This window comes from Hibiscus syriacus, unplaced genomic scaffold, assembly GCF_006381635.1.
Source record: "Hibiscus syriacus cultivar Baekdansim isolate YM2019G1 unplaced genomic scaffold, ASM638163v2 tig00010417_pilon, whole genome shotgun sequence".
Lineage (NCBI taxonomy): Eukaryota > Viridiplantae > Streptophyta > Magnoliopsida > Malvales > Malvaceae > Hibiscus > Hibiscus syriacus.
Window position 1 is genome coordinate 6,202 of NW_024062215.1, and position 24,814 is coordinate 31,015.

Genomic DNA, 24,814 nt, shown 5'->3' on the forward strand with positions numbered 1-24,814 from the left:
AGAGGAAATTACACTATGAGTGGCAGAACCTCAAGAATTGAGGAACCCAATACACAGAACAATCATCATTTTTGAAGTCAGGCCTGTTACCCAACTAACGTGATTTTTTTAAGAAACTAAGTATGATTTTTAGAGGTTTCTTGACATGGTATTTTTTTAAATGAGTTTTCAAAGAAACTAAACTTGATTTTCAGAGGTTTCTTGAAGATTAACATGGTGTTTTAAAAGAATTTTTAAAGAAACTAAGTCTTATTTTCAGATGTTCTTAAATGAGTTTTTAAAGAAACCAAGTCTTACTTTCAAAGGTTTCTTGATTGAGATGAGGTTTTCAAATAAATTTTCAAAGAAACTAACTCTAATTTCATAGGTTCTTGACATGATATCTTCAAATGAATTTTAAAAAAAGAACTAAGTCCGATTTTTGAAAGTTTCTTTACAATTTCTTCAAATGTTTCAGCAAAGATTCGATCCACATTTTCACCTTGAAAGAAGTGGATCTCAACAAAGAATTAAGGACCTTCGGTTCATTACCCTCTGGGTACCTCAAATACATATCAATGACACATGATGATCTTTTGCAGGTAAAATTCTTCAAAGATAGGATAGACCAAACATTTATGAGGAAGGGTTTTTAATGAGAATAACTCGTCCAAAGAGGAAGAAGAAGTTCATAATGATAAGATCTTTTTCGAAACTCGGCACATCCATCACACAATGAAATGAATCAACATTTCATAAGAAGGGTTCGTAATGGGAAGAACTCATCCAATGAGGAAGACGAAGTTCATAATGAGAAGAACTTGTTCGAAACTCGACACATTTGTCACACAAGGAGATGAATCAATATTTTAGAAGAGGGTTCGTAATAAGAAGAACTCATCCAATGAGGAAGGAAAAGTTCATAATAAGAAGAACTTGTTCGAAACTTGGCAAATCTGTCACACAAGGATATGGTTCAACATTTCAAAAGAGGGGTTTGTAATGAGATAGACTCATCCAACGAAGAAGAAGTTCATAATGAGAAGAACTTGTTCAGAACTCAGTATATCAGTCACATAAGGAGATGGATCAATATTTCAGAAGAAGGGTTCGTAATAAGAAAAACTCATCCAACGAGGAAGAAGAAGTTCATAATGAGAAAAACTTGTTCAAAACTCGGCACATCCATCACACAAGGAGATGGATCACCATTTCAGAAGAAGGGTCCGTAATAGGAAGAACTCGTCCAACGAGGAAGAAAAAGTTCATAATAAGAAGAACTTATTCAAAACTCGACACATCCTTCACACAAGGAGATGTATCAACATGTCTGAAGAAGGGTTTGTAATGAGAAGAACTCACCCAATGAGGAAGAAGGAGTTCATAATGAGAAGAACTTCAAAACTGAACACATCCATCACACAAGGAGATAGACCAACATTTTAGAAAAAGAGTTCATAATGAGAAGAACTCATCCGACGAAGGGTTCGTAATGAAAAGAACTCGTCCAGTAATGGAGAAGAAGTTCAAAGAGCTTGTTCAACCTAGAATCTTCCATTGCACAAGGAGGTGGATAAATGAAGAGTTCATAATGAGAAGAACTCATCCAAAGAAGGGGTCCATAATGAGAATAACTAATCCAACGAGGAAGAAGAAGTTCGTAATAAGAAGGGCTTATTCAACATGGGATCGTCCGTCACTCAAGGAGGTGGATTAAAGAAAAGTTCATAATGAAGAGTTCATAATGAGAATAACTTATTCGAAGAAGGGGTTCATAATGAAAAGAACTCATCCAACGAGGAAGAAGAAGTTCGTAATGAGAAGGGCTTGTTCAACATGGGATCGTCCGTCACGCAAGGAGGTGGATTAACGAAGAGTTCGTAATGAGAAGAACTCACAAAGAATAATGAAGCCCAAAAAAATGGTGCTTTATATCTTTGCTCCATTCCCGTTTCACTACAATGAGCAAAGAGAGGCAGTTGAAATCACCATTTATTTATTTATTTTATTATTGTTGTTATTATTATTATGTTACAAAAATACATAAAAAGCCAAAAAAAGGAAAAATTAAAAAATACAACAAAAAAAACAAAGTTGACCCTACAAATCTCACGAAATATGCTCTGTCTTGCTGCCTGTACTAGTGCCTGACACGCTGGTTGCCTGCCACCGGCGTCTGACCCGTAGGTCACCTGCCCAAACCCACATCAGCAATCACATACAACACAAGAAAATAAAAAAAAATGAGATTTCTATTTTATAGATGTAATAATCAGTGGGCTCAATAAAACCCCAAAGAAATTGTAATATTGAGAGGCCTTTCTATTTTTCATTTAAAAAAAACATTGTAACAAATGGGTCTCCCCCAAATTTGAGACAAAGAAACAATAAAAACCCTCAAAGGTTTTTACTTTCCTTCTTTTATCTAGTTATTTTAATTTTAGTTTCAGTGATATATTCGAACAAAAAAATAAACAGAGGTGCTATTTTGTTTCCTCATGAACAATAAAAATAAAAAGGGAGAAGGGTTTGTTACCTCATTCTTTTGAACCTCTATTTGGAGCATATGAGTCATCCTCGTTCGTCGGCTAGCGAGTTGTGAGTGGAAGGGTTTCTCTTTCGGTCGTTTAGCTAGTTTTGGCTTCTTGAAGCACGATTTTGGGTCTAGAGAAAGAAAATAAATGAGTGATTGTTGTAAGAAAAAAAGAAAGATGAAAGGTTTTTACCTTCGGCCAGAGGCTTCACTGACTTTGGGGGACTCCGTTCGAAGATCTGAAAAGTCATAAGAGAGGCAAGGGTCCGACGAACAACATACTTCAAACTCAGCCTGATCTAATGGTAGACAGCAATAATTGGAGCCTTGAAGAGCCGAAGAGTCTTAGCCTTTTTCACGGCGTTGGAGACCATTTCAAGTTAATCGGAACCTCGATCCAGACTCCAACATCAAGAATATTTAGTCTGGAAAGTTTAGGCTCGAATGACACTATCGACGCGGTGACCGACGGTGGCCGGTGTGACAGTTAAAGGCGGGGTCCCCGTCGAAATTGGAAGGCTAAAGAGAGGGGAGAGAGCTTGAGTGAAGAGAGAGAACGGGTGCAAATGAAAAAAGAGGATTTAAGCAAAAAAAAAAAGGGCTTTATAGACATTGCAAGATGTTCCGTTTTGGCACTCGCCCAAATAGAGTGAAGTGACGCCGTTTTGCCTTTGCTGTTGTGCATTTTGGACCCTGGTAGTCTAATCACGTGCGTAGTCACTCAAGCTTTCTCCAGTATTCATTTTGGTCCCTAATTTCAACCTATTTCATTTGAATATTTTTAATTTCATCCTAATTTGGCTATTTTTCACTTTCATATTTCTATACTAATTTTTTTAGTTTATTTGCTTTTAGGTCCCTATACTTTTATCGTATTTTTACATTTTAGTCCACTTTTATTTACAACATTGCATATTTAATTTTGCGTTTATTTTAATTTAGTCACTTGTTTAATTTATTTAATTAATCATTATTTAGCCCCTAAACATTATGTAAATTTGTAATTTAGTCTTTAATTTTAATTGTTTTATTTAATTGCAATTTAATCCCTAAATTTTTTTATTTTAGTCTCTAGACTAATTGTATTTTTAGTTTTAGCCCTCTAGGATTAGATTCCTTACTTATTAGTCAATAAAATTTAGTTTTTTACACTTTAGTCCCTAGACTTTAGATTTTTCATGCTTAGGTCCCTAGACTTTAGATTTTTACACTTAGGTCCCTAGACTTTAGAATTTTATGTTTTAGTCCCTAAACTTTAGACCTTTCACATTCTAGTTTTTAAACTTTAATTGTGATTTCCAAATTGTCATAATTGATCAGGTTAACAACTAGAGCTTTGACTTTGAGTTTAGTTTCACCTTAGTCGTTTAATTAAGGGATGATTCGATTTGGGCTTTCACTTGAAAATGGTCGATTGTTCAAATTGATTATCCTATTTCATAATCGGTTAATAAAATGGTAGAATTAATATTAGAGACCTCATTTTAAGATTAGTCCTTATGGTTCTTTAATTATCTAATTTGACACTTTAGGTAGGAGATTCCTTACTCAACCCACATAGTAAAATTAGGATTTTAATCGATTGTTTGATTGCATGTTTTTAAAGCCTAGGGCAATGTTTACTTATTTAGGGAATCAACAGTATAGTCCCCAACATTGCTCTAGGGGTAACCACTGGTGATTCCAGTAATAGGTCAACATCTTTTTTCAAAACCCTTTATTCTTTTAAATCTCGAGGTAATATATGGTTATTGGGCACAATAATTGATCCCCCACATTCATGCTCGGGGTAATATTATTGCTTAAGTAAATGAACACACTCTTCAAACTTTGCATCCATAATGACTTTTAAATTAAATAAATCTCGAACTCAAAATTTCTAATTTTTAAATATAGGGTAATCGACTTGGTACCAATTTATGGGCGTTGTGGCGATATTAATCTTTCCCCATGCGTAACTGACTCTCAAACCCGATTTTAGGTGTTCCAATCGCACCTTAAAACAATTGGTGGTGACTCCCAACATTTCTCAAATCTTTTCAAAGAAAAACCCCTAAGTCGAACTAATTTTTTCCGCACCCGAACGAAAAACGGTGACGACACATGTCATGTTTTGTGTCATGCCGATACCAATGCTTGGTCTAAAGTAGACAAATTGTGTATATATTTTGTATATTAGTGTATAAATACTTAAATGCATAATATTTTATATATATTAACTGAAAAAATATTTTTTATGTTAACTTATTAAATATATTTTATAATTAACTTAATTTAAAAATATTTTTATTTTTATTTTCATTTAAAAATATATATTTTATGCCAAAATTTATTTAAAAGTATGACTAAATTGAGAGAATACGTAAATAAAATGGATCAAATGTATGATTGTACCAAGTATCACATCACATATTATGTTAATTGTTAACAACAGTTAACCCGTGATGATCACATCTTAATTGAATAAAAACGAAAGTGATCATATCTTATGTTTTTTTGAAATCAATAACCAAAAGTACACAAAACACAATCATAAGTGATCATCTATTTAGTTAACCCTATATATAAAATCATTTAAAATTGATAGATGAAAAATAGTTATTGTATTAATTGAAATAATTTATTATAAATTGACTTGATTAACCTTTAAGAGATAAGTACAAGCCTCTCATCCTATTTCCGTGAGTGATACAAATTATTATTAATTTTTAACAGGATAAATATTTAAAGATAAACATAAATTTTCATTAAACATGTCATGTTATGTATAAACTTTTGATTTTATACAATTACGCATGTAAAATTTTAATTTGTGTTCATTCGTATAGATAAATTTTCAATTTTCATTTAATTATATTAAATATATTATTATATTAATATATTATTATATTTAAAATATAACTATTTGTGTATACTATTCTTAGTATTATGTGAAAAATGCATTTAGTAATTTTAAAAATTAAAAATTAAATTAAACTTATATATGTATATATAATTACACAAAATTAAAATTCATGCATAATATTACACATTTAATGATTTAATATTTATAACTTTTTGAACTTCTACTCCAGTTTATCATAATACTTTTTTTTTAAAAAAAATCAAAGCTTTAATTTTTGAGTCATCAATAAAAACTTTTATGCTATAAATAATTTAAATTGATAAAATATATAATCATAAAATTTTAAAAAAAATCCATTTTTCAGGGTTTTTCTCATACTAAAAATTTCAAAATTCGATTATTTTAGAAAAAAAAATTAATACCAATGAAAACATTGATAATAATATTTGAACTAACATCATTATAATTAAGATAAAATAATTTGAGTGACTGAAAATGCCTTATAATATACGATTTTAACTAAATTTTTTTGAATTCGTAAAAATAACCAACGAATTCACAACGCGAATTCAAATTCGCAACACGAACTTCAAATTCGCAACACGAACTCAAATTTCGCAACACAGTTTCCAAATTCGCAACACGAATTTAGAATTCGCAACACAGAAGTAAAATTCGCAACTCGAATTTGACAATTTTGCAACACGAATTTCTTTTTTGAAACGTGATTTTTAAATTCGCAACAAGATTTTATAATTTGCAAAGCGCGTTTCAATTTCGCAACGTGAATTTTATTTTCGCAACTCAATTTTCGAATTCAAAACACGAATATTAATTTCGCAACACAAATGTAAATAGTATATCCCGTAAATCGTAACTCATAACCTAAACCCCTAAATCGTAACTCAGTCACATCTCCATCTCTCACTCTCTCCGGCGACATTCGTCCCCATCTCCGACGATATCCGTCCCCATATTCGACGACCCCCCTCCATCTTCATCTCTCACAACCACCCTCTCACAACCATTCATGGCTACAAAGAGAAAATCAACCACCGAAGGTTAGTATTTTTTAATTATTTTTGTTTTGAAATTTTTATATTATTATTAGATAATTAAATATTTTCATATTTAAATTGATGTTAAATTTACTCGTAATTTCAATATATAGATTAACAATTTCACTTAGATTGCTTAGTAAATTCATTCGGTTGCTGCCAATACTGCTAAATAGTTTAGTCTTTAACCCTGTGAAGTTAGTATTTGTCTTTTGGTTGAAGTAATGCAATTCATTCAAGTTTTAATTTGTAGAAGAAGGGTAGTTTATTCTTGAAACTTAAATTCGCAACACGAAAATCGTAACTCGAAAATGAAATTCGCAACACGAAAATCTTCATTGTCGGTTAACAAATAAACTTTACATTTTCTCTGATAAGATAGTCTAAATCCACTTAGAGGCTCTAAATTCAATTTCTTTGAAACACGTAACATTAGAGTTTTATAAGTTAACTTTTTTAATGACAGCTTTAGTTGAAGATTCATGGGTAAAGGCATATATTGTAAAACACCGTTAACATTCTCTCATGACCCTCCATAACACAAATTTATCCAAGCATGATCAACATTAGATGATTTCATTCTACAAATTGTAAATTAATTTACTAAACAAACGAGCTATAAACTAGATATCATCACTAACTTAGAGAAAAACATACATTTATTAAGTTGATAGTTGATAATTTGGGAGAGAAATCATTGAAAAATTATATAGAAATAAAATTATGTAAAAAAATTAGAGATGAGGAAGGATGTCGTCGGATATAGGAACGGATGTCGTCGGATATAGAAACGGATGTCGCCGGAGAGAGTGAGAGATAGAGATGGACTGAGTTGCGATTTAAGGATTTAGGTTATGAGTTGTTGCTGCTGCGTAGTTTATATATCCAAAACATTTGTGTTGCGAAAATAAAAGTTGTTTTGCGAAATTAAAATTCGTGTTGTGAATTCGGAAATCGAGTTGTGAAAATAAAATTCGCGTTGCAAAATTGAAACGCGCTTTGCGAATTAGAAAATCTTGTTGCGAAAATGAAACTTGTGTTGCGAATTTAAAAATCGTGTTGCGAAAAAGAAATTCGTATTGCGAAAAAAGAATTCGTGTTGCGAAATTGTCAAAATCGAGTTGCGAATTTGGAAACTGTGTTGTGAATTCGTTGGTTATTTTTGTAAATCCAAAAAATATTAATTAAAATCGTATATTATAAGGCATTTTCGGTCACTCAAATTATTTTCTCAATAATTAAAGATAAATCTACAACTTTTAAAAAGAATTCTGCTCCTACTTCACAGAAGGATTAGGTTCATGCAGTATAGAATGCGTTGAGATTTTTATCCGATTACTTCTATAATAATCTTTGAAAAAAAGAGATCAAAGTTGATATTGCATAACATGATAAATGAAGCAAAAGCAGAAGGAAACTTAAATTGCATAAAACATAGGGTTCTCATAAGAAATGAAAAAGAAAGAACAAAATATATGCTCTGGGTCGAATATACGTCGAGGTGGAGAAAGCAAAGCACAATGGGTGGCCGGGACACGCAAAAGCTACTTAGGTTGCCGTACAACTTCGGGTGCTTAAGCTTTAAGGCTTCTTGCAAAGAAGTGCCGACCCTTGTGTTCTTCTATCGTTAACGATTCACTCTTTTTAATTCGAATAAAGAATTGCAATCGATGAAGCTTCAATCGTAAGTTGATGATCGATTCTAATTAAGAAAGCAAAAATAAATTCATTAACAACAAATATTCTATGCCCTCCTTTCCCTAGAGCTCAAATCTAAATTAACCTCCCAAGATTTACACAGTTCTTTGAAACGAGAATCTATTACAAACAACATCTGATATACAACCATTACTGGAAAATAGCAACTTACAAGACAGGAGAATGCAAATCAGCCAAGATGTCGGTCTCCTCATCGGGCGGGAGTTTTGATGAACTGTTTGTTGCAGCACCGGAATACGGAACTCGACGGGCCTTCGGTGATCGGAATTGCTGTAAGAGGTGAATCTCCACTCGTGTCTTGGATTAGAACCATCAGATGGCTTTTGTCACTACAAAAGTGGTAAGATGTTAGGACCATATTTGTTTTCCATCATAGCGTTATTTACATCAGGGTACAAGACGGCCAACAACGATGTTCTCAAATAAAAAAAAACACTTCCCACGTGTAAATTCAAAGGCCAAATTGTTATAATTGTTGACGAGTGTAAGTTCGAAGCTAAAGGAAACAATAAGAGTAGGCCAACCATAAATGTGCACCTTCTGAAAGATGAATAAATGGAAAGATTCGTGACTGTATTTATGCATTGGTATGCCATAATTAAAAGAGAGAGAAAGAGACTCTTGCGAGAACGAATCTTGATGAGGAAGCTGCCAGAATTATTTACCAGAAAATCAGATAAAATTCATGCCATAGTTTGCACGTGCATGAACTTGATTTAAGAGTATAAAGGCAAACAAAAAGTGGAACCCATTGGAACAAAACTGAGATGAATGTAAGAGTAATGAAAAACATGTATTCCACCTGGGCATTAGGGCTAGGCTGAAAATCTTTCTTAGCAGATGCATCTCCACCTTTAGCCGAGCCTTTGGTATCACCCTATCAAACAAAAGAGTTTGCACTCTAGCACGGTCTCTTTAGCATCTTTAGCGATCTTCCAGTTGGCAGGGAGTGCCTTCTTCATGATACGCCTAATGTTAGCAATAGGAAGATACCTATCTTGTTCACGCACGTTGGACCTCGGGCTTTGCTCACCTCCGCTCTCGTGGCTTCCGCCACCGGGACTCGCTGGTGCTTCAGCTATGGAGAAAACCCTATCTTCGACAGATCACCGAACGTCAAAACAAAATAATTAAATGTCAGAACATGACATTTGTTACCTCAGGTCTCTGTTTTTAGATTTGGTCGTATCACATTCGTCCATTCTATAGTGTTAACTCTGTACAACCAACGACATCATTTATAACTACTAACTAGTACTAGGTGTGTTCAAAAGGCACCCACCGTAGAACTCGGGTCAAGGGTAGACGGTTTATAATTTTTTTATTTTTTTAAATTATATAATTTTAAAATTTAAAATTTAAAGTTCTATAATATATAATTCATACATAAAATTCAAAAATTCAAATTACATAATTGGAAAACAAATAATAAAATAATAAATATAATTAAATTTCAAGTGTTTCAAAGATAAAATAAATAATTTAAAAATAATTTAAAATGTTAATATGAAATAATTTGAGAAATTAAAAATTTAGAATGTTATGGTAGCAAAATTTAAGAAATTAAGTATTTAGAATGTTAGAGTGAAATAATTTGTAAATTATAAATAAACATTTAATAAAAAATAAAAAATAATATATATATATAATAATAATAATAATAAACCGGGTACCGGGTCGGCGGGCATCTGGTTAAGTAATATTTTGTGACCGGGCCAGACCCGAGAACCTAGAAAATTTAACGGGCCAGGTACCCGACCCGGAAAATCAGGTATTTTCAAAATAAATAACCCGTATTTTTTAACCGGGTTGACTGGTAGCCGGATCAGGTCAATCGGGTTAGGTATTTTTAAACACAGTTAGGTACATTATAATTTAATGGATAAATTGATCTAAGATAATTAATTTTTTACTTTGATTCCAATCAAGTTACTGACCAATAACCTTTACTTTTAACGAAATTAGATATAGTAATTGAATAAATTTATATAATAACATATTTAATTCTTAGCATTTATAAATTTTGTTCATTTAATCTTAATTTTATTTTATAATTAAACTATATAGATTAAATTAAATTTATATAATATTTTTATATTTTGAAACTTAAATTTAATATTATTTTCACTTTCAGTTTTGGACTGCCTTTTGATACTTCCAACTCAGTCGAGTAGCACTTCTTTGCCATGTCCGACGACCTCACAAACTCGTAGTCAGTAACAAATCCATGTTTTAGTGAGAATAGAAAAAAAATTAAATTTTTTCGATTAATTATCTATTTTATTGATTATATCGATCTTAAAATTTTATTTGTATTTATCCGTATAAATACTTTATGTTATTAATATAAATTTATGTCCACCCTAAAAGAATGTTTCTATATCGTCACTGTTCATAGTCTCCCTTCAATGATCAACCTTGATGATTGAAAAATGAAAAAAAAGAGAGAGAAAATTACAAGAAGAAATGATTTGTGATAAGTGGTTACAACAGCATCTGACATTTAGGAATATAAAGCAAGGTATACAAACCACAATACGAAATAGAATACATGAAATTGTCCAGTTCAACATGGAAACAAGAGCTTCACTTCGATTTAAGTCGTAATCAAATGAGGACGGAGATAAAATTTTATATTAGGGACGACGAATTCAACTTGAATCTACTTCCAGGTGAGCAGAGGAGGAGTTTTGGAAGGGGTAACAATGTTACCTTGAGAATCATATATTATGACCCCTGAAAAATCAGGCAACTCACACTTCTCTCCCATCAGAATGTTTTTCTGCCATACCGGTTGTTCACAGCTGAACATGCTCCTGTCCGCCACTACATCCGTAGCTCCAAGGCCACTGATTTCAGCTTCGTGTTGTATTTCGATTACAGGGTCGAAATCATCCTCGTCGAAAAATTCATAGCAAGCTCTCCACTGACGCCGCAGTTTACGCGCATGCGAAGCACACTTGATTAAAGCGAAACCGCATAGAAGAAGCGTAACAACAGCCAGGCCGGCTTGAGAGGCGTTAACCGGTGCCGAATTTGCCGGTGTTGAGTGAAGTTGGCGAGCCATGAGAGACCTGAGAGACTGGAACTGAGATTGATTTCAGGGGAATTGTTGAACAACCTTTTACATATACACATGGATAAATACATGCACCCATATATATATATATATTGGGTGTTCTGTGTGACTAAATTTATTGGGGTCGTTGGAGTTGAAGGATTTGTTAGGGTTTGACGTTAAATTACAACGTTTATGGTTTAGGTCGACATTCTTGACCTCCTTCGGTTCATAGGTTTCTGCATGCTAAATCAAGAAGAGAAGTAAGATTTTATATCGAGATACGAACTTAAAAATTTAGAAGTGTAAAATTAGATAATTAATAAAAATATAAAAAAAATCTAAAATATATGAAAATTTGAAACTTTCAAGAATACGATCGTAGCCAACACCAGTCTATCCGTGTGTTAAACTCTTTAAGTTTAGATTTGCTTTAAGCTGAACTGATTTGCTTTTTGTTAGTTGAACCTGTCCCAATTAGTGAAATGGAGGACTACAAGAACCCTGCAAAGTTGCTCATCAGTACAAAACTCGTACCTTATGGATCAAGTATTACTATAAAGTATACCTTAACTAATGCAATTTTGTTCTCATATAAAAATATTAGCTTTAAAGGTCAAAATGATATGGTCTGGAAATAAAAATCAATAATTACATATTCGTGTCAATTTATACTCAATTGAGCTGTAGTAAATTGTTAAGGGATAAACTATACTCATGGTAATTGAACTTCTATGCCGTTTGCACTTTGGTCATCCACATCGAAATAATTTTATTGAAGTTACTAAATTTAAGAATGTTTTAATTTCAGTCACTATTGTTAGCGAAAGTTGATGCGTGAATAATGATTATTTTAATAGTATAATAAATATCTTTTTTTAAAAAACCACCCATGAAATCATTCATATGGTTGAACCAATGAAATCATGCATATGTCGAATAGATCTAAAACCTATTGATCCACCAACAAGAAGAACAAAGCAACCAAGAAAACCATGTTGAACTTGGCATTTCAATATCACAAAGAGCAACCAAACTTGTAAACTAAATAAATTAATGTTCCCATATTATAGATACTATTCCATTAGCCATAGAATGCGTAAACAGGGAGGGAGGGCAATACAGAGTATAGGAGCATGATATTCCACCAATTTCCCTTCCACCAACACATACTCAAAACAGCAAAATGACATAACATTAAAACAAAAGTTTAAAACAAACATTTCAAGTTCTCTCATATAGTCATATTACTCGAGCAAAAAAACTAAAATTACTGAGACACACCCAGCCACTTAGAGAAGTTCTCAAACTCGGTGTAATCGCTGTCTGAGATCATTGTCTGATACCATGCTTTGCCTGCTGCCTTAATTGCTGTTGCCTCCTCCTGAATAGTCAAGAAAAACAAATATGGATTCAACAAACTAATGTAGCATTAGAAAAAAGATCCCTTCATAGAATTACAACATACATGTTAGAATCATTAGTATGAATACAACTGATAAAAGTAGGGTAAAAGTGAACCCCAAAGAATCATCCGTGCCCAAATTAATGCCCAGCAGAAGGTGGAATCATTAATGCAGAAAACCCATCCACAACAGAACTCATCTTTATAAACGGCTCAAAACAAATAGTCGAAACTCACACCGTACGATGAACATGAAGAACTCACATCTCAAGAACACGTATAATGTTAAGAGTTAACTAAAAAAGCGTCATCTGCCAAATGTAAGACAAATATAAGCAACTATATGCAGTAAGAAATTATAAGCAAAACAACATATGATGCAAAACCTGCAATTAATCAAACAACTATAAGCAGTAATAAGCAAAAATATATAATTTACGAAGCACAAGATACAAATGCATTAAGCATCAAGTGAAGTTCCATTGAAATATACTATCAAACACAGTTCTAAGCCACAGAATTGCAATTATAATCAGTTAGGAAACACAAACAATCAAATCGACTTTATTTACCTTAGTGATGGGTTTCCTCTTCTTGTCAAGCTTCTCCTTTTTAGCCTTAACACGTTGTGCCTCAGCTAAAAGAGACATCCTCTTTGCAGTCTTGGCATACGGGTTCAACTTCAGCATAGCATTCAAGTTCTTAAGTGGGTTCTTCTTCATAGGTGCCCTCTTGATATCCTTCTTAATTGGCTTCACAACTGACTGAACCTCATCAGAGTTGATGATCCTACCCAGATCAGCATTGACCATCTTAGATCGAGGTAGCACGTACCCTTTCTTCTTCTCGGAAGGCTTATCGAAAGTACCATAAATCGAGTCGAGCTTCTCATAAGCCGATTTGGTCCAAATGACGAACCTACCAAGGTGCCCACCAGGTGCCAGTTTCAACAGATTAAGCCTCTCAACGTTAGCAACTTCGACTCCGGGAATGTTACGGAAGGCTTTGACGAGCTTAGCTCCCTCAGTTCCGTACACAATCAATGGACCTTTACGGGAAATGTACCTCCGGTTCCTCATTTTTCCTTTTCCGGGTCGGATCCCCTGGCTGTCCTTAGCTTTTTCAACATCGGGATATGCTCCGACCTGTTTCAAAACCTTAATTGCACCCGAGGTTTTCTCCACGCTCTCCACAGCATCAGAAATGACAAGCGGCATCTCCGGGACAGCCTCGATGCGGTGGCCACGTGCCATGACGAGGGAGGGAACAGCGGTGGCGGCGATAGCGGAGGCAACGGCATAACGCTTCTGGTTAACATTGATTTTCCGGTGCCAACGGCGCCAGATCTTGGTGGGAGCAAACATGCGTCCACCGCGACACATGTTTCCGAAAGCACCTTGCCCTGCACGGTGAGTACCACCGCCAGGAACACGGGGAATCCGCGAGACAGCACGACCAGTACCCCAGGATTCAGCTGAAGTCTGGTGACCGGCGCGTTTGGAGACGGCATAGGGTTGGCGGCTGTTTTTGGAGATGTTGTCGTGGACGAAGGTGACGATGTCGGGTCGGATAGAGGCTTTCATGACATCAGCAAGAGGAACAGTTGGGGTGGCATCAGTAGCCATGTCGGACTCTATGGTCTGGACGGAAACAAGGGGGCGCGCGGCGGCGGTGGCCATTGCTTAGGGTGTGGGTTGCGAGGGAGAGCGAAGCAGATAAATAAAAAAAAGAGCGCTAGGTTTTTGAGATGTATGAATTATTTATATAATGAATTATTAGGAAATGGGCCAATGAACAGAAAACAAAATAGGGTTAGACTCGGAACTTAGCTTACTTTATGGGCCATCATTTGCAGCTATGGACACCTCGTCCAAATTAATTGTAATGGGTAGTTCTGATGTTCGGTAATTTAATTTAAGGTTAACGAAATGTAGTAAATGGGTATGACCGAAAATGTTATAAAAATTATAATATTTTAAATTGGACACAATCTAAAATATTAAACTTTTAACATTTTCAACCGAAAATATTACGAAGAAGGTTTTCAATAGAAGAATGTTACGAAAAAGTTAACATTTTATGTTGCGCCCAACCTAAAATGTTATGATTTTATAATATTTTCGGTCACTCATTTCTTTAATCTTAAATTAGGTTCTATTCCTTAGACCATCCCAATTGATAATAACTCAAAAAAATTAAAAATGATTCTCAATTATTTCAAACTTTTTAAGTAAATTCTTATATTTTATTGTAATTAAGATAAACACTTATTTAAAGTGAAAGATTGCTTATATAATACCATACTTTATAGGGACTGAAATTTTTTCTAGGAGCATTAAATTTAACTTTATTTCATATTTAAGTATCAATTTAAGACAATGTGAAGAATCATATGATATATTAATCAATGACCAGTAATTTCATTTTTCAAGGAAAGAAATTAGCAAGTTGTCATATTATAAAGTCAACAATCTATAGAGTAAATAGTTAAAAGCTCTTAGTTGACATATTTTTTCTCTCCTAGATTGAGGGTTCAATATTAATTATGAGCAAAATTCTCCTACCCTAGATAAAAATTGTTCAAAAAAGATATCATAATATATAAGGAAAAAATGACCATTAGAGAGCGTTTGGTTTGCGGAAAATATCATTACCAAGGGAAATAATCTTTTCTGGAATTGCATTCCCACGTTCGGTTCACGGAAAAAATTATTATCATGAATAATTTTTTCCAAATAGTAGCATTTTTTGGTTAAAATGATGGGAATATCATTACCTCCAAATTCTTAGGCATTAAACAATTTCCACCACTTTTGACAATAATACCCCTAAACTAATGACCTCTTTTTATAATGACCCTTCTCGATTTTTTTGTACTTTAATCAAAATTATTAACATAATAATAATATACAAAAAATTAATTTAGTAAAATATTAATGAATTTAAATATTTAAAATTATTTCATATTTTTATTGGATGTGAAAACATGAGATATGAATTCATTAAGAACATTTAACAATCCATCATGTCAATTCGATAAATCATGTCTTTCTTACAAGAACTACCCAAATCATAACTATGAAATCATTAAGAGTGTAATACCCCAAATCATAGGTTAGTAATTCGAGTTGACCCGAAACCCTTACCTTGAGCCCCAAAGACTCATTAGACTAAATGGATATAAGTAAGAATTGGGCTTGGTTGGGCTCAAGTGTTAGGCTTTTAGGGGTAAATTTATTAAGAAGTAAGAGGGTGAGGACCTAAAGTGTGATTTTCCCTTTTTTAAATCTAAAGCTAACAACCTCTTATTAGCTATGAAACCAACGTGAATCACCCCATCCTTATTCACCAGACACTCTTTCTTTTCCTTTCTTCCAAGAGAAACAAGGGTTTAAGTTTTAAGGATTTCAATTTCTAGTTGGGTTTATCTAAGGTAAAAAAGTTATTCTATATTTCAAGAGCTTTGTTTCAAGCCCCATATATCAGTTTTTAAGCTTTGAACAAAAAATGGATTTTAGTGGGGGTTTATGAAATTTAAGGATTCTAATTGTGTTTGGGGTAAGATGAACTTTAAGAAATGTTTTTAGAAGTCTAATAGTCTCAAAATAAGTTAGTAATCTTTTCCTTATGCGTTAGTGAAAGAAGTTAGAGAAGGGTCCAAAGCAAGGTGAAAGGAAAAGTTAAGCTTGGGTAATTTGGGATAATTTTCAACTATCAAGACCTTAAGGTAACACCCTTCTAACCTTCCTATACCATTTTGTAAGCCTTACCATGCATTTATGTAACTTACATTAGCTTCTGAAGGATTAAGAACACGTTCATGGTAAATCTCATATTTATGTGTTTTTAAGTTATATGATGACTCTTTATGACCTTAATAAGTTCAAATAAGATAAGATATTAATAACGTTTGGGTACCTCCTTAGGGCCTTTAGGATGGTTTAGAAAGGTTGAAGATGCTCAAACAGGGCATTTTCAGGTGCAATATTGATAAATTATCTTCAATCATCATGTACTCCAATATTAAGATTATCTCTTTATCTTACAAGCTCGCGTATTCTCTTATCATTATAGATTTAGTTTTAGATCATTCATATGGTATCTTATGAGTCACATAAAAACACAAATAATAAAGAATTTCCTTCTTTAAGGATTTTCAACAAGATAGATTCCTAAAACACTTGACCTCTTATTAGGCTAAATCAAGTGCTTTTATCTCAAATTTCATGGTATAGCTACTAAAACAAATTTACTTTTATAAACTTTCGCAGAAGTTGTTCTACTCCAAATGAACACACACCGGTTAAAAAATTTATCATTGTATTATCAGTTATTCAATCATGATATCCTTTTAGAATTGTAGGATAATTTTCGATAAATTGTAACCACCAATACATTGTAAGCTTTAAATGTTTAAGACTTATTTCAATATTGAATACTTGTATTTATGTTATGGATATCACGTCAAAAATAAAAAGATTCTAAAAGATTAATTATTTTAACATTCACGCAAAGAGAAATATCGTGTACTCTTTGTTGGGAAATAAACGAGTAAGCAAGTAATTTCCCTATAACCAAATTTGTGAGAATGCGAAATAAAAGCGGAAAAATAATACCCAAAATTGATAACGGAGTTCAGCCAATTGTGCTTACGTCTTCGGACTGTTGCATATCCTTTACTAAGAAAGAAAATTTACAGGTGTTTACAAAACACTCACTACTCACAAGAAACTCTGTAATATTGGGAGAAAAAAATGGTTTTGGGATGATTTTGAAGCTAAATGGGATAGAGTATTTATAGTTGAAGATTAAGGACTAATCTTATAAATACCCTAAATTGCAATGACTAAATGCAATTATGCCATTTACCATTTTTCAACAAAAAATAAATGCACCGTTCGATGCCCCTATTTTTGCCCCACCTTTTTGATCCATTTTATTCGGTGCATTTAAAGCCACCAAAAAATTTGCTTTAGTTTCAACAATTGTTGGCGCCACCATTGACTTTAACAATCTCCCACTTGAAGACTGATTTTAATCTGTCTTCACACATTGATCAATGCAACATCATTTCTGGTCTTATTACTCTAGCATGCCAACTGAAGCTGAACACAACTTCAGTTTGTTCGTAGTCAACGTCTTTGTCAACATGTCTGCTGGATTTTGAGCTCCACTAATCTTTTCAAGTTTCAAAATCCCATCTTCCAGAAGAGACCGGATAAAGTGATATCGTAATTGTATGTGCTTCGTCCTGGAATGAAAAGATGGATTATTTGCTAAATGGATAGCACTTTGACTGCCGCAATACAAGACATTGTTTTCTTGTTTCTTGCTTAACTCTTCCAAGAAACTTTGAAGCCAAACTATCTCCTTACTGGCTTCCGTAACAACGACATATTCTGCTTCAGTTGTGGAGATAACAACTATCTTTTGTAGTTGAGAAACCCAACTCACTGTGATTTCTCCTAGAGTATAGACATATCATCTATTGTTCCTTCTAATGTCAACATTTCTGACTAAGTCAGTATCTACATAGCCTGTCAGTATTGTATCTTCACCTTTGAAACAAAGTGCATTGTTTGTAGTACCCCGCAGATATCTAAGAATCCATTTGACAACTTCCCATTGTACCTGCTAACAGCTCCACTACTTGAGCAATATCTGGTTTGGTACAAACCATGACATACATCAGACTTCCAATTACTGAGGCATACGGTACCTTCACCATGTGTGCACGTTCTTCCTCCGTCTTTGGTGACTGTTCTTTGGAGAGACTGAAATGAACACCTAAAGGTGTACTTACTGATTTAGCATCTTGCATGTTGAACCTGGAGAGTACTTTGTTGATGTACTCAGCCTGTGATAATATCAAAGTCCCCGACTTTGTGTCTCTCTTAATCCTCATCCTAAGAATCTGCTTTGCAGCGCCCAGATCCTTCATAGCAAACTACTTCGATAATTTTTGCTTTAATTTTATAATCTCTTGCATGTCTGAGCCTACAACGAGCATGTCATCAACGTACAATAATAAAATAATGAAGTTGTTGTCTAACCTCTTGATGTAGCAACAATGATCTGCTTGGTATCTGGTAAAACCATTGCTACTCATGAAACTATCAAACTTCTTGTACCATTGTCTAGGAGCTTGTTTTAAACCATACAAGCTCTTCTTCAACCTGCATACCATGTTTTTCTTGCTTGCCTCTATGAAGCCTTCTGGCTGCCTCATATAGATTTCTTCCTCCAAATCACCATAAAGGAAAGTTGTCTTTACATCTAACTGTTCAAGATGTAAATTCTCTGCAATTACAATTTTCAACACCAGTCTGATTGTAGACAATTTTACGACTGGAGAGAAAATTTCATTGTAGTCAATACCTTCTTTTTGTTGAAAGCCTTTGACAACCAATCTTGCTTTGTAGCGTTTGCTCCCATCGTGCTCTTATTTGATCTTGTAAATCCACTTGTTGTAGAGTGCTTTCTTGCCTGGTGGTAATTCAGCTAATTCCCACGTCTGATTTGACATAAGCGAGTTCATCTCATCTTTCATGGAAGACTCCCACTTGACTGAATCTTTCACCTGTATTGCTTCATCATAGCACTCTGGTTCACCATTGTCAGTCAGCAACAAGTAGTGCAAGGAAGGCGAATAACGCTGGGTTGGTTTAGGAATTCTGGAGGAGCGTCTTAATTCCGGTGTGCCTGCTTCTTCTTGAACTGCTTCAGGACTGATTTGAACATCATTTCCAGAAATCTCCTCGAACTCAGCAAATTCCTTTGTTTCAGCTTTGGTATTGGAGCTGTTTTATTCTACAGTTGACCTGTCTTTGTACATCACATTCTCATTGAAAATGACATCTCTGCTATTGATGATCCTCCGATTTTTGTAGTCCCAGAACCGGTAACCGAACTCATCACCAACATAACCAACAAAGACACATTTGTTGGACTTGGCGTCAAGTTTACTTCTTTCAGCATAATTTATGTGTATATAAGAAATACAATCAAACACTCTTAAGTGTGAAAGGTTTATTTATTTCTTGCTCCAAGCTTCCTCTGGTATTCCACCATCCAAGGGAACTGAGGACCCACGGTTGATTAGGTAAGCTACAGTGTTGATAGCTTCAGCCCATAGAAATTTGGCCAATCCGACATGTATCCTCATGCTTCTGGCACATTCATTCAGAGTTCTGTTCATACGCTCTGCTACGCCATTCTGATGTGGTGTCATGGGAACTGTTGTCTCCATCTTGATCTCATTATTTGCGTAGAAATCTCTGAATCTCCTATTTCTGTACCCTCCTCCATTGTCAGACCTCAACCGCTTGACTTTCAGACCAGTCTCATTTTCCACCATGGCCTTCCATTTTCTGAAGGTATCAAAGACTTCTGATTTCTTCTTTATAAAATAAACCCATACATTCCTTGTTGAATCATCGATGAAGGTGACATAATATAGTGAACCTGCAAGGGATGGAATTGGAGATGGTCCCCATACATCAGTATGAACCAACTCTAACTTTTCTGCCTTGGATGTCTTGCCAATCTTTGTAAAACTGACTTTCTTTTGTTTGCCAAAGATGCAATCCTCGCATAGTCTGACATCTACATTCTTTAGATCCGGCAGCTTCCCTTTTGACAAAAGTGTCTTCATCCCTTTCTCGCTCATATGGCCAAGCCTTTGGTACCATAGGTTTGATTTTCCATCAACATCTGCTGTAGCAATGATATTCTCTAAATTTGATGTTACATAGAGAGTACCAGTCTTCTTACCACGAGAAATGACTAGTGCTCCTTTGGTAATATTTATTCACAGCCTGAAAAGGTTGTGCTATATCCTTCTCCATCAAGCTGTCCTACAGAAATCAAATTTCTTTTGAGGCCAAGAATATGTCTCACTCCCTTCAGCGTCCAGGTGGTCTGGTTTGGTAACTTTAATCGGATGTCTCATTTTCCAACGATCTTCAAGGTTTCATCATCAGCTAGATGAACCCTCCCAAAATACCACTGACATAGTTCTCCATGATTTCTTGGCATGGGGTAGAGTGGAAAGATTCCCCTAAATCCAAGATCCATGATTCAATCGGACTGTTGACGCTTAGAATCATAGCATCACTTGTCTCCTCTGTCATGTTGGCAGATTCCTGTGTGCCGGTATCTTTCTTCAGTGCTCGACAGTCTCTTTTAAAGTGACCCTTCTTGCCACAATTATAACATGTATAATCTTTCTTTCCCGTTCTTAATTTTCCTCTTCTGGATTTGGATCTGCCATAATTTGAATTTCTTTCTGAAGTTCTCCCTCTGGACTCCGTGTGCAAGGCTGAGGAGGTTGTTGCTTCACTCGATTCTCTCCGTCGAATTTCTTCGCTCAATACCAGATCCCGAACATCATCTAATTTCAATTTACTATTTCCCGACGAGCTACTGACTGTTGTAACAGTAGCATTCCATCTGTCTAGTAGAGATGATAAGAGAATTAAAGCTCGAACTTCATCATCGAACTCAGTTTCCACGGAACTTAACTGGGTTGTGATAATATTGAGTTCATTTAGGTGTTGAGCCACTGATGCCCCTTCCGCCATCCTCAAATTGAATAATCGCCTCATCAAATGAACTTTGTTTGAGGTTGATGGCTTCTCATACATACTGGAGAGAGTCGTCATAAGATCGGCCTTGGTCTTTTTCTTTGCTATATTGAACGCAACATTTCGGGACAACGTTAGTCGGATAACTCCGAGGGCTTGTCTGTCGAAAAGAGCCCGGTCTTCATTCTTCATGCCCTCTGGTTGCTTTCCTGAGAGAGGTTGATATAAATTTTTCTGGTACAAAAAATCTCCAATCTACATCTTCCAAAAGCTAAAGTTTGTACCATCGAACTTCTCAATTTTCACATTCCCTTCGTCTGCAGTCATCACTCCCACTCGAATCTGGCTTCGTTTGGATCGTTTATGACGATTCTTGCGAACCACCGTGTATTAGAATACCTCCGTCGACAAATTCGTATCGCCGACAAAATTTTTACTATTCACAAAATTCACTATTCACGTGAACAATAATGAATAGTAACCTCACAAAAAATTGATTAAATTCATAACCAAAAACTCTGATACCAGTTGTTGGGAAATATACCAGTAAACAAGTAATTTCCCTATAACTAGATTTGTGAGAATGCGAAATAAAAGTGGAAAAATAATACCCGAAATTGATAACGGAGTTCAACCAATTGTGCTTACGTCTCCAGACTGCTGCAGATCTTTTACTAAGAGAGAAAATTTACAGGTGTTTACAAAACACTCACTACTCACAAGAAACTCTTTAGTATTGGGAGAAAAAAAAAATGATTTTGGGATGATTTTGAAGCTAAATGGGATAGGGTATTTATAGTTGAACCTTAAGGACTAATCTTATAAATACCCTAAATTACAATGACTAAATGCAATTATGCCATTTACCATTTTTCAACAAAAAAATAAATGCATCGTTCGGTGCCCTCATTTTTGCCCCACCTTTTTGACCCATTTTTTTCGGTGCATTTAAAGCCACCGAAAAATTTGCTTTAGTTTCAACAATTGTTGGCGCCACCATTGACTTTAACACTCTTTACCCTTTATCAAATTTTATATTGAAAGAATCATTTCAAAAATTATTTTAATATTAATTTTTTCTATAATTTAATGATGTTATGAAAGTTTACCCTAATTTAATCATTGCTTGTAGAAAAAAACTACTACCACTTATATTAACCCTATTTTACTTAAAAGATCATTTATTAATAACAATTTTGACCAACTTCCTCCAAGTACTCACACCATAGTTTCCATGGGCGAAGGCGTCAGTGGCGAATCTATAAATTAAAAAATGGGGGTCCAAAATTTTAATGTTCATATTCTAAAAAATTTGGGTATGCAAATTTTTTTTATTTTTTTTTCTATTTTTATTAATAAATTAAATTAAATTAAACATTTTTTTAAATAATGAGTGCGCAGTGCTTCCCTAAATAAGGAGCCACATACATTCGCCCCTGGAAGGTGCACAAGGGTGCTAATCTATTGGTTTATAGCTTCCTAAACCGGTTGATCCACTGGCAACACCGCTGGTGTTTAATTTCTCAATTCTCAACCCCTAAATTATTAAAAAAACAATAGTGCATATTTTTGGCCCATTATCTATTCTGACTCGATGAACATAGATTACATCCCCTAGGTTGTATGGTCCACTAATATATTTCCAACTTAAAAATATAAATCCAAGCTTGTTTTTAGTAAAATTAGGTTGTTAGATTGTTTTTAACCTCATTCCCAAGCCCTAAACAAGTTAGTAATCTCCTTATCTTGCTTTGATTAGCTAAGGAGGTGGGTGAAAGTTCAAAGGCTAGAGGTGAGGAGATAGTGAATCCCAGTTGATTCAACAGGAGTTCTAGCGTCCAAGAAAGTCAAGTAACACACTCACAGCTTCCTTATACAAGTTGTAGATCATTAGAAATGAGTTTTAGCTAGAAAGTTAAGTTTGAAGCATGTTGAGTAGATTTCCATGGTAGATTTTTCATAAGGATGTTTTAACATGTTTCTAAGTCTTATTTATGACCCCTATAATCACATAAGACTTAATAACTAATTGGAAAACCTTAAGGTAGGGACTTTAGGGAGTAAAAGAGCGAGGTTCGGGCCTAAATAGGGCATTTTTATGGGTTGGTATCAATATTGTTTTTCAAGGAAACTTAGAACCAAGAGTTTTAAAGGGTAGTATCAATACTTTTGTAGGAGTATCAATACTGAGGGTATGGTATCGAGACCGAAATTTCAGAATACTATTTTGGTGTTGATACTCTAGGGAGTATTGATACCCAAGGTCTCAATATCGATACTCCCACATGAGTATCGATACTCCCTTTCTTTTCAAGATATTTTAGAGTGGTGGTATCAATACCATGGGTTGGGTATCGATACTGAAGTAAGAGTATCGATACTATAAGACTAGTATCGATACTAAGGTAATGTTTTGGGGCTTTAAAGAAAAAGGAATTATATAAGCAATGAGGTTTCCCAAAAGCCTTTATTACCTATAAACAAGACTACAAGTGAGAATATTATTAATGATTGATTCAAATGTAGAAATGAGAATAAGTATGATCAAATAAGGCTAGCCTTATTTGAATGCTCTGGAAACGACTAGGACACCCAAGTCCCTCTAGAAAAGCTAACAATGTCGAAAGTATAGATTCAGTTCGGATATATCCTTAGGGAGTGCGTCAGACACTTTAAGCTGACTAGTTTGGGCGCAAGGTCTAACACTCAAAAAGTGGGCTAGTCAAGAGTGTGGTATTCGATGCAGAGATTCCGGAGGTCACATTCTCGGTAGACTATAGGGGTTTGTGAGCTCCGAGATGCAGAACCCTCAGCCGCACCATGATGTCTATCATAGAATAGAGAGTGAGTATACGAGTATACTCGCTAGAGCAGAGCAGTAGACTGGACAGCTTGAGTCTTTCAGTGTTGTACAATTTGTATGATTTAATTGTTAGTGTGACACTAAACTAGTTAGCTTAATATTTGAAATTTGTTTCCTTATGCATATTAGGAGCAGTAGAGGAGCTGTAAAATGACCAAGGTCCAGATCAGACCAGTGTAGGTTAGAGTACGCCTCAGGGTTTTTAAAGGGAATATATATTTGTAAACATTGTTGTCCAATTGAGTCGTAGATTCAGTAAAGTGGTTTGTATTACTTTTGAAATGTAAATATTTTATTTTTGGATCCCCAATGTAATGTTTTATTTATATTTTATGGATGTTTATGTATGAAAATGGATTTTAAAATAGCCGTTTTAAAGTATAAGAATGAGTAAGAAGTTGGTTAACCACTCCGGTAGTTTCGTGTAGCACTCTGATTGGTCGACTGTGTGTCGTATTAGTCTAGGGTGTTACTGGAGTAGCATCTTATCAATTTTGCATTCACAAGAGAAAGAATTTGTATTTTTTTTTTTGCAAATAAATGCTTCAAAACTTTTGCGTAGTCGAACTATTATATTAATTGTGTACAAGGAAATTCTGTTGTATCGTAATTTGAGAAGATACAAAGGGAAGGTTTTGTGAGAGATTTACATATCCAATAACAGCTTTCAGAAATAATACTTCCACAATGGCAAATCATTGTGTAAAACTATATTTGTTGCTGCAAATAATAGTTGTGATATAAGTGCAGCTTCATTGATTATCCTTGA

At 34.4% G+C, this 24,814-nt stretch overlaps 1 protein-coding gene across 1 annotated transcript; it reads right to left on the reverse strand.

Annotated features, from left to right (window-relative positions):
• Nucleotides 1-12,237: 12,237 nt before the first annotated feature.
• Nucleotides 12,238-14,350, reverse strand: LOC120203859 (60S ribosomal protein L4-like). Its single transcript, XM_039204019.1, has 2 exons — nt 13,170-14,350; nt 12,238-12,576 (listed from the first exon to the last, which is right to left on the reverse strand). Exons 1-2 carry the CDS (start codon nt 14,274-14,276, stop codon nt 12,463-12,465), a joined length of 1,221 nt encoding a protein of 406 aa, XP_039059950.1. The 5' UTR covers nt 14,277-14,350; the 3' UTR covers nt 12,238-12,462.
• Nucleotides 14,351-24,814: the final 10,464 nt, after the last annotated feature.

Excerpts from the sequence above, each read along its gene's own strand:
- LOC120203859 (XM_039204019.1), bottom strand. The coding sequence starts at position 14,276 with ATGGCCACCGCCGCCGCGCGCCCCCTTGTTTCCGTCCAGACCATAGAG. Across the intron at positions 12,577-13,169 it reads AGAGGAAACCCATCACTAAG|GAGGAGGCAACAGCAATTAA; the intron begins GTAAATAAAGTC and ends TTGACTATTCAG.